The 10,825-nt window shown below is 42.6% G+C and overlaps 2 protein-coding genes across 2 annotated transcripts in view; both read right to left on the minus strand.

Moving 5' to 3' along the window:
* The window catches only part of LOC148105837 (NACHT, LRR and PYD domains-containing protein 12-like), a 219,542-nt gene that overhangs the window by 114,906 nt on the left and 93,811 nt on the right, over positions 1-10,825 (minus strand). The gene's annotated exons all lie outside the window — the stretch shown is intronic.
* Positions 1,541-10,465, minus strand: LOC148105839 (protein NLRC3-like). The gene is made up of 3 exons (XM_087830779.1): positions 10,423-10,465; positions 8,751-8,843; positions 1,541-3,351 (listed from the first exon to the last, which is right to left on the minus strand). The coding sequence occupies exons 1-3, from the start codon at positions 10,463-10,465 to the stop codon at positions 1,541-1,543; spliced, it is 1,947 nt and encodes a 648-aa protein (XP_087686905.1).

Here is a 10,825-nt window from a genome sequence, read left to right on the forward strand (position 1 = left end):
CAGTGAGACTCTGAGAGTCGACACTCAGTCACTCTGTGATGATAGCAAATATAAAATGTGTTATTATAAAAGCAGAAAATCTGCATTATAAACACAGACTGAATGTATATGAAGACTAAACAGAGTGAGGTCATAATCTGATGAATCTGCTCTTCACATCTGTGTGTCAGCTCCTCTTACTGTGTTTGACATGACACAACGATTGAGTCTCTCTCAGACCTGCAGACTTTTAATGAGAATCTTTGTTTGGCTTTAATCTGCAGATGAAGGAGGAAGATGGTGTCACATTTAGGCTTCCATAATGTCCACAGTCTGTCACTGAGATCTGATCCAGAGTCAGAGTTAAGACACACATTTGGACTGTTTCCTGTTTTGACTCCAGAACATTTTGAATGAGTTCAACTCAGTGAAGAGCTCCAGCTGGAAAGATGATCTCTGTTTGCTACCTGCTGTCAGGTACGACTGTTCACGTCCACACGCAGGAAAAACCTGCTGACTGTTACCAAACGGAGCAGAAATCTCATCACTGGACAATAATGATGAATGAACTCAGAGCTGCTGATATCAGATCTGATTTCAGGGGAACTAAACACAGAAATGATTGGCTCATTTTAGCTTTCTGAGCCATTATCTGCTGGTGTGTCGCTAGTTGGCAGAAAATGATTTGTATTCCTGTTCAGGGCTTCAGTGTTTATGAGTCCAGATCCAGGTGACAACAAGTCAAAATGATGTTACCTGTCTGTGTCCAGCAGCAGCCTGTATTCACTTTGAATATTGTTATAACCTGACATGGATCAGTTTGTCTTTGATTGGTTTGTAAATGTCACTGTTTCCATTGGACCTGAGTGACGGTACAAAGACAGAGAGGGAGAGAAAGGAGAGAGAGGATGGAGACAGCAAAGAGAGAGCAAACACAAACAGGTGAGAGTGGACAGGTGACCAAGGTCAGCAACCAATCAGAGAGCTTCTGTTTGACCCACAGTCACTGATGATGACTGCACATAACCAAGCAGTGTGTTACTCTGATATCAAATATGGATCCTGCTCTTATAATAATGATCATCAGATGATATTATTGTGTTATTTTGTAGCTGAATACGATGTTTGTGTGATTATCAGTGAAAGAAGCAGTGAGGAGGATGGAGAGAGAGAGAGGACAGAGGGTGAAGTTAGAAACACTAAAAGGATTTTTCATGGATTTCATGGATGATTTGAGTGATTTCCAGCAGGACACTTAAACATGTCAGTGGACGTCCTAAAGAACATATTCACTGATATGAAACGTGTCATTGAACAGGATTAATATCAGTGGAAACATGGTGGAAACAGTTGTGACTGCATGGATGTGACACACTTCAAATCTGTTCTCCACTCTTGGATTTGGGATCCATGGAGCTGCTGCTGAGTCTGTACAATAAAGGAATGGTGTGGAAGGTTGCAGCGTACGGATACAAACACTTTGTGGTTACAATCTGATTTTATTTTCAAAATTAAACTACTAACCTACACTGATCAATGATGTTAATGATCACATCTGGACTCACCGAGCCTTTCTGCAGTTCCTCACAGCTGGAATCAGTCTCTGTCGTCCCCGCTCTGATGTTTTGTACTTCTGCAGGACAAACTCATCCAGAACCTCCTCTGACATCTGCAGCATGAAGGCCAGAGCTGAGCACTGGATCTCAGAGAGTTCCTTCTCTGATCTGTTCTCTGACTTCAGGAACTCTTGGATCTCCTGAAATAATGAGAGGTGGTTCATCTCCATCAGACAGTGGAAGATGTTGATGCTTCTGTCAGGAGAGATTTCATCACTGTTCATCTTCTTCAGGTTGTTGATGACTCTCTGGATGGTTTCTGGACTGATCTCTGTCTGACCCAGCAGACCTACTAAGAGTCTCTGGTTGGACTCCACACAGAGGCCATGAAGGAAGCGAACAAACAGGTCCAGGTGGCCATTTTTACTCTGGAGGGATTTCTCCATGACTCTCATCAGCAAATCATCCGAAAATGAAATGTAATAGTACGGATCATCTGGATTATTTTCCAGGAAGTTCTTCAGCACCTTTGTCTTCCTGTTGGTGTGACAGTGGAACATGTAGACAGCAGCCAGAAACTCCTGAATGCTCAGATGAACAAAGCAGTAGACTGGTTTCTGGAAGATCACACACTCTCTTTTGAAGATCTCTGTACAAACTCCTGAGTACACCGAGGCCTCTGTCACATCCAGACCACACTGCTCCAGGTCTTCTTGGTAGAACATGATATTTCCTTTCTCCAGATGTTCAAACGCCAGCCTCCCCAGCTTCAGAAGAACTTCCCTGTCAGCCTCCGTCAGCTCCTGTGGACTCATCTCATGTCCCTCATGGTACTTGTTCTTCTTCCTCTTTGTCTGAACCAGCAGGAAGTGTGAGTACATGTCAGTCAGGGTCTTGGGCAGCTCTCCTCTCTGCTCTGTAGTCAACATGTGCTCCAGAACTGTAGCAGTGAGCCAGCAGAAGACTGGGATACTACACATGACGTGGAGGCTCCTGGATGTCTTCATGTGGGAGATGATTCTGCTGGACAGCTCTTCATCACTGAATCTCCTCCTGAAGTACTCCTCCTTCTGGGCGTCAGTGAAGCCTCGTACTTCTGTTAGCCTGTCAACACATGTAGGAGGGATCTGATTGGCGGCTGCAGGTCGGGAAGTTATCCAGACGAGAGCCGAGGGAAGCAGATTCCCCTGGATGAGGCTTGTCAGCAGCTGGTTGACTGATGACTTCTGTGTGACATCAGACAGCAGCTTCCTGTTGGTGAAATCCAATGAATGTCTGCTTTCATCCAGGCCGTCAAAGATGAACAAAAGCTGAGAGACAGCCAGCTTCTCTGCTGTGACCTTCTGTAATGTTGGATGGAAAACATGGAGCAGCTCCAGAAGACTGTACTGCTCATCTCTGATCAGGTTCAGCTCCCTGAATGAAAGCAGAACCACCACACTGACATGTTGGTTCTCCAAGCCCTCTGCCCAGTCCAGAGTGAACTTCTGCACTGAGAAGGTTTTTCCAACACCAGCCACGCCGTTAGTCAGAACCACTCTGATGGGTCTCTGTTGGTCAGGTAAGGCTTTAAAGATGTCCTGGCACCTGATTGGAGCGTCATGGAGGGCGTCCATCTTGGAAGCTGTCTCCAGCTGCCTCACCTCATGTTGGGTATGAACCTCTTCACTCTGTCCCTCTGTGATGTAGAGCTCAGTGTAGATGGTGTTGAGGAGGGTTCTACTTCCTGTTTCATCACTTCCTTCAGTCACACGTTCACATCTCCTCCTCAGACTGATCTTATGTTCATCTAAAACCTCCTGCAGACCAACATCTGCTGAAAGAAAGAAAAACAATGAGACTAAAGAGAAAGAAAACTCTTCAATGTCTGAACAACACAAGAAGTCCAGCTTTCAGAAATGAGTCCATCAGCAGACAGATGTTCAGTCTTACTTTGTACACAGCTGCTCTGACTGGCTGTCTGCAGTCCAGCTCTGCTTCTGGATCTTTCTCCACACTGGGGACAGGAGGAGTCTCCTGATGAAGCAGACTGGTCCCAGTATGAGGAGATGCACTGTCTGCAGAACCAGTGTCCACAGCTGGTAGAGACAGGATCCTTCAGGACTTCCTGACACAAAGCACAGCAGGATGGCTGCTCCTCCTCAAAAACACCACTCCTCTTCCTCTTCCTCTTCCTCTCTCTGTGAACACATTTCTTTATCACTAAAATCATTGACTGTTAGTCACAAAAATCCAGATTTGATGACACTGTGCAGAAGCTCTGATGGTGACACAGAAAAGTCAAAGTGGAGATACTTCTGTACACCTTTGATTAGACTCATTATAAAAAGGAAAAAAAAAGTTTTAACACAGTCATGTTTCCAGTTCACTGACTTACATTTATTCCATGGACACTCACTCTAACCTGAACCACAGCTACAACCCAACATTGTTGTGGCCTCATCTCCTCCTTTCCTGACTGTAGAGGTTAAATATGCAACAACCAACAAATAAAAGAATTTGGTTCATTTCAAAGAAATTCACACGGTGACCAAGTAAAGTAACCGTAGTAAAGGAGACAACATCCCGTTGATAGTGGGATTATTTGAAAGATTTGCTTTAGTCACGTCACCAAATGCAGTTGAACCACCCGTGGATCCATGTTTGACCATTCTACCACTCTGAGCTCTGCGTTTTAATCATTTTATTATTATCATCATTCATTTATTCATTCTTTGGAGGGGGGCTATTTCCTAATGCCGCCCTAATAAGGTGATGTTCAAGGGGAAATATAACAGAAACTCTTTCAGTGTTATTCATTAATAAATTAACAGATAAACTGTGAAGAAGAAAAGAAGTGAGATTTAAAGGAGAGAGTGAGAAACTTGATCATCCATCCTCATAATACATGTTTATCAGTATCTGCTGTGACCATACTGCAGTAATAACTACAAGTCTACATTTCTGTGACTGTTGATCAATCACAGCAGGAATCTGAGCTCATCTCTGCACACAGAGCAGCTTCAGCTCTGGGATAAACTGCTCGCTTCACGTCCTTCTCACCTCACAGACACTCATCCTGATATTTTCCTTTAAAATTTGATGGTATAATTCATCTGAGTTTACACTTTATCTGCATAAATACAGAAAAACAGACCCAAACACCATAAACCATCAGTTTCACCATGTAGAATATATTGTTGTTTCCTTGCTTTTAATTCAGAGAAAAACTCTGATTTTGATTTTCTCTGTTCTCTTTGCCACAGCCCATCCCAGCAGCAGCTGAAGCAGCTGACTGTCACAACATGAATAACACTTTAGGACGAACGTCTTGATGCATTCTCAATCATCCAGGAACGTAAATCTCCAAAAGTTGATTCTGTTCATCTGGACGTAGCGTAAATGTGGTTATCCCAGCTGGACTTTTGTCAAAATTGGAAAGGCTCGTAAAGAAAGCTCCAGCCGATCCAGGAGAGAAGGACAACCGCTGCCTAAGAGAAAACCTGTAGTGATCCCATATGTGTCAGGAGTATCTTTTGGAGAAAGTTGAATCCGTATTTCAGCTTTAAGAGGGTATTTTAACACAAACATCAGTCCTTCTACTTAAGTATGTTTGACACTTTGTTTACGCCTAAATTAACTTTACTGTTAACGAGTTTTCATGTTTCTGTAATCCACCAGTGTGCTCATGCTTTTTTAATTGAAAACATATTTTAATGATCAAATATAATTATTTTTGTTATTTGTGGATTTTAAATGTCCTTGACAGAGACAGATGATAATCATTATCCTGCACTGTGGTCTCAGGTTTGGTCGAGCTAGCACAAAGAATGGCTGGCTATGTTGAACTTCCTCCTGGGATCTACACTAAGAAGTGAGTCCAACATTAGCAGGGTCTCTTTCCTTTATCTGGATTCACTTTAGCATTCACAGTCACGTGAAGCTTGTTATTAACTCGATAAGTCAACCCAGGGTTTCAGCTGAGCGTTCACATGAAACACATGGTGTTGGCAGCATCTGATCAATCATATTCATGGAGACGTGTATCAGCAACAGAGCAGCTGAATTTGCAGAAGGAAGTCAAACTAAACCACAGGAACAATATGAGGAGATTACACACATAATAAAATACTAGCAGTAACACAGCTGCTGCAGACAAATCAGTCGTGTGATCGTGTGTGAGAGGAGAAGGACTGTAAAGGAGTTTGCTATTAAAAGCTCTGTATGAATGTGGGAGCATTTGAAGGGCTTTAAAAAGGCCAATATAAAATAAAAGGCAGCAAAATTGCTGACTGTGAAAGTCACCAGACTTATCAGAGCTCTGTGACTAAGACCTGTAAGATCACCTATTTGTACTTGTTGGCATTATATCAAATACACACGTATATTAAGCCTTTGTTTGAACTCTGGTTGAATTTGTTACTTTCAGACTGTGAAACATCACAGAGGCTGCAGCTGCAGATCTTTTTTTTCACCTGGAAATTTACTTTAAATGTTAGATGGAAAATGTATTGCTCAGTTTAACCAGAGTAAGAACAATAATCCATAAACCTTCATAAAGACAAACATCTCCCCAGAACATTGAGCTGCTGAAGTGTCACTGAAGGGAAAAACTATTTGTCCTCCTCCATCCAGCAACACCTGAAACACCTGAGTGGAAGCTCCTCCCTACACTGTGTTTGAAGCAAAGCACAAAGGAGACACCTGCTGGAGCAGCTGGAGTCCTACAGACACTCAGCCTCTTCACTACACAAACACCTCCTACAACATCCACTCTTTCCACTCTGACTGCTGTGTTTGTGGAAACACTCCAACACACACCGCTTCACATACCAACATAGAAATGTGTGTGAAAAAGAGCTGAGCTGATATTAAACATGAGGATTTATTCATAAATACAGAGTCAGAAACAACATCTAGACACACATTACCTCTCAGCAGCAGAAGAACATCCTTTAAAGTTTATATAAACGTCCTTCGACTCATTGCTCTTTAAGGAAACACAGCTGGGTTCAGGTCCAGGAGATTCTGGCCTCTTATTGATCCTAAAAGAAAAACAATAAATGTAACAGCTTCATGAGATAGGAAGGAAAAACTGGAAATATTAAATTAAAGACATGATGAACAATCTCATAAAAATAATGTACTTACTCTTTGTCACATAGCAGTCTTTTGTTAAAGTTTACAATAACACCCTTGCTTAGTCTTTGCTCTGTACTGCAGTACTTGCACTGGTTTCACTGGACAAGTCTGCATGTGAATCTACAACTGATCTGACATTGTGGCACAAACACAGTAAACAAACACTACGAGCACCTTGTTTCATGTGCAGTGGCTTTCTTCTCATTCTGTTACTGAACACTGTATGAAAAGCCTCTCACTGCCAGCATCCTTCCAGCCCCACGACAACAAGACCAACTCACATCTTCACAACACCAAGAATTTTTCCCCTTTTCTTTGGAGAAACTGAGAAGCCAATAGGATTGTAGCTCAAACTTGCCCACAGTCCTGCTTCATCACTGCTCACTCCTACCTGTGTTGGTGCTCAGTGGACAGTCATAGCCTGCTGCTAGCATGAATGCTAAATGTACTGCTGTGGATGATCAGCAGAAAAAGATGTTGTCAGTTTGACTGTTTGCTGTATTTAAAGTGTTTTTCTCAGTTCATCTGTATTCAAAGTGCATTCGGGGCTTTAGCTGACAGCTCTTTGTGCTAACAAACTAAACTCTCTTAGTTTAAGCCAACAGACTTTACCAAACACAAAGCCTGCTGCTGCCTCCATGGGTTAGCTTGTGTGACTGGTGTTTCCACCAATGAAATCTAAATCACACTAATGTGTCCTCCAAGGTGTTTGGTGGGAGCACTGAGTGAAACATAAGAGCTCTGGTAAAATAACAAACAGGGCTGTGAGAGCAACTGAAGTGATAAAAATACTGTTTAAAGATAAAAACACTTTGATGTTCTCTCGTCACCTAACAAAGTCCAAACCCTGTGAACTATTTTAGCTTTAATAATTGTGGATTCAGGTATCCTGAACCCATCTTTGGACATTTGTAATTAAATATTTTAAAACTCCATCAAAGACTCCTGATGTGGCTGTTTGGAGAAGGAAAAGAGGGACAAAGTGGAGCGTCGAGCTGAGGCTTCATTCACTGCAAACCTACAGTTATGTTTCCTTATTTCTGCTGTTTGCATGTTCACAGCTGAAATAAAGCTGCCTCTTTGACTTCATCCTGTTGTGTTTGGGGCCAATCCTGCCTGCCACACAGCGCTACAGGACAAAGTCCAATATTTTTATCTTTTTAATGAATCTTTGGTCATATTTATCCAGGAAAACGCAAACATGTAAAGGAGTCATCACAGTTCTCTGACCTCGTTGGTCCAGGTTCACCACTGAAGTCTGGAGGTTGATGTATGGACCAGTCACTCCTCACAGACGGACAGCTGGATCCTGCAGACTGTGACCTCTGACCTCTGCAGACACAAACATGTTTTATTCAATGATCAATTCTCTGATAAAGTGATTGAAGCAGCTGTGATCACACAGACTGCAGATAATGCAGCTGTTTCCTGTCAGTAAGTTCTCTTAGATTAGAGTTCAGCTTTTTACAGGAAAACAAATGTCCCTGAATGCAACAGTGAGACACAGTCTGCCTGTGTGGCTGTGATAGCTGCCGTTAGGAGCGCTCATGTGTTTGCAGTTAGACGAGGAGATGTTACCATCATGGACATGTTAACAAATCCTGCAGCATCACGTGGCACAAACACTTTGTGTTCCTGTCATCTGCAAGCAACAGGAAGTTCATCAATAAAGGCGGGATGGAGACGTGACTGTGATGGTTCTCCTTCATCCAGCTGTTACACACATCTGGGCTCACACGACGAGCCTTTGTCTAATACAGCAGCTGCTCTCTGAACACTTTTCTGAAGAGGAGCTGCACAAACCTTTGTTTGCTTTCTAGAGCAGCGTATCAAAGTCAAACTACCCACTGCTAGCAGCTGTTTCTATCATAGTTTAGGATCCAGATGTGTGAGGTCTAAATTTACACCTCTGATTAAAATACATAGTTAAAAACAGCCAATTGTGTCCAAATGTGTCTTAAAACCAGATAAACTGACAGTTACAGCTGAGCCTGTGTGTCCTTGGAGACACTGCTCTGCTACAGAGATGCATTTTAGAAACCAGGAAACATCAAAATCATTTAAATCAGAGAGTTCTTGTTACTAACAGCTCACCTCTCTGCAGCAGAGACTTTAAACTCAATACCAAGACTTCTAGACCGGTCACTCTTACAGGACACAGAGCTGGGCGCAGGTCCAGGCTGCTTCCTGTGAATAATGATGGAGCAGTGATGTGAGTGCTGAGCTGTGACATGGAGAAGAGTCATGGACAGTTAGAGATGGTCATCTCACCTCTGAGCTTTGGTCTGGCTCTCATGTTCCCCACACAGAGTGCTTTTAGAGGGAGGGACTCCCTCCTCTCTGTCCTCACACTGATCCATGCTGCTCAATTCACATCAGCTCACACACACTTTCTACCTTCACCTGCAGAGGAAACACAAATCAGCCCAGCAGACACACTGACTGACCCACTCAGCACCCACTGATTAATTCAGACACGTTTTAATCCCCAAAAGTTGATTCTGTTCATCTGGATGTTTTCAGTGGGAGAAACGTTTCATGACTCTTCCAGGTGACTCCTTCAGTCTCAGCTGACTGCAGGTTTCCAACCTTATAAACAGGACATTTGCACAATGGCTGGGAGGTCATGGCCATTGATCAACAACCACTGATCAATGGCCATGAGTCCCATTCACAGAGAGTTGGGGAATGTCTGCAATCACAGCATTACCTAACCCTTACCTGGATGATTGAGCATCAAGACACTGTTTAATATTTTACTAATTTCTGAAGCTTTTTACCAACTTTGTTCAAATTGGTCTGCTGTCATTTTATTGTTGACAAAAAGAGATTTTGAGTTTGACTGTTGACGTTTCCATGTGGGACTGTTGCTGCAACACCAGGATGTTGCTACAGAATACACTTTATATTGTGAGCACTTGGATGTTAGTCCAGTGGTCCTAAACTGACACACCTGCACCTGGATTCATTCTGACCAGATTTGATCCCAACAGTGTTTCATACTTAATACATCAGACACAAACTCTGCAGCTGTCATTGTGTGCAGTGTGTGTGCAGCAGGACACCGTGTCCTATGAGTGTTATACTACAATAAACAGAGCCTGACCGCGGGCATAAAGAGGGCAAAAACCCACTTATGCTCTAAAGACGAAGTTCTGTTTCTCTTCAAATGACCCTCAGAGCATGTGGAGGGTCATTAAACGCATCACAGATTACCTCAAGAACAACAGGCTGAAGAACATAAAAACAAATGCAGAGTTTCTGTCTGATGGTTTGAACATGAAACAGGAATTATTGAGCAAAAACGGCCAGTTTACTAACTCTGCAGAATTTATGATCTAACATCAGCGCATTCACCTACAATACACGAATGAATATCACCAGTTAAACTGAAAAAGGAAAATAACCTGCATACAAATACGACAGCAGACTATAGCGAACGAGCAGAGAAATGCATTTTATAGATGAAGTGTTGGCAGCGACTTCCGAAAAGCAACTCTTTCGAAATTTCGAGTTATTTTCACGTAATTTCAACTTATTAACTTGGAATTTTGAGAAAACTGTTAATCAGTAATTTACGTGAATTACGTAATTTCCTTGTTACCCGGAAGCTGAAGCCCTCAGCTACACATACTACAGCTAAGATACCAGAATTACAGCCAGTCATAAATGCACAAATTGCTGATTATTGTCTGTGTGGCTTCACAAATGATGAAATCTTTCTGTTATTAGCTGAATCACATGGCGTTAATATCAGCAAACGTACTCTCGAAAGCGCCGATTGTTGCAATGCGGTTTTGAGTGCGCATTGTACGTAGATTACTGATTGGCAGAACTAACTCGAAATTTCGAGCTACTTTTCTCAAAATTTCGAGTTATAAGTCGAAATTTCGAGTTATGGATCCTTTTTTCTGGTGGAAACGGGCTTCCATAACAGACTGATGGAGGCAGGAGAAGCTGCCTACAGTCATCAGTCAGTGGATCCACAGTAACATCGACTCTGAGTTCAGCTGCTGATCATCAACTAACTGTTTCTGTCTCATTCCCAGACTCTGATCTCACATAAAACGAAGCAGATTTATGCTGAAACTAAGCTGCACACAGCTGATGTTAGCCAGGAAAACAGTACAGACTGCTGACGTTACCTTAACATGGAGACGATCAACTGC

The sequence above is a fragment of the Neolamprologus brichardi genome, chromosome 3 (genome assembly GCF_056152115.1).
Source record: "Neolamprologus brichardi isolate AB-2024 chromosome 3, ASM5615211v1, whole genome shotgun sequence".
NCBI classification, from domain to species: domain Eukaryota; kingdom Metazoa; phylum Chordata; class Actinopteri; order Cichliformes; family Cichlidae; genus Neolamprologus; species Neolamprologus brichardi.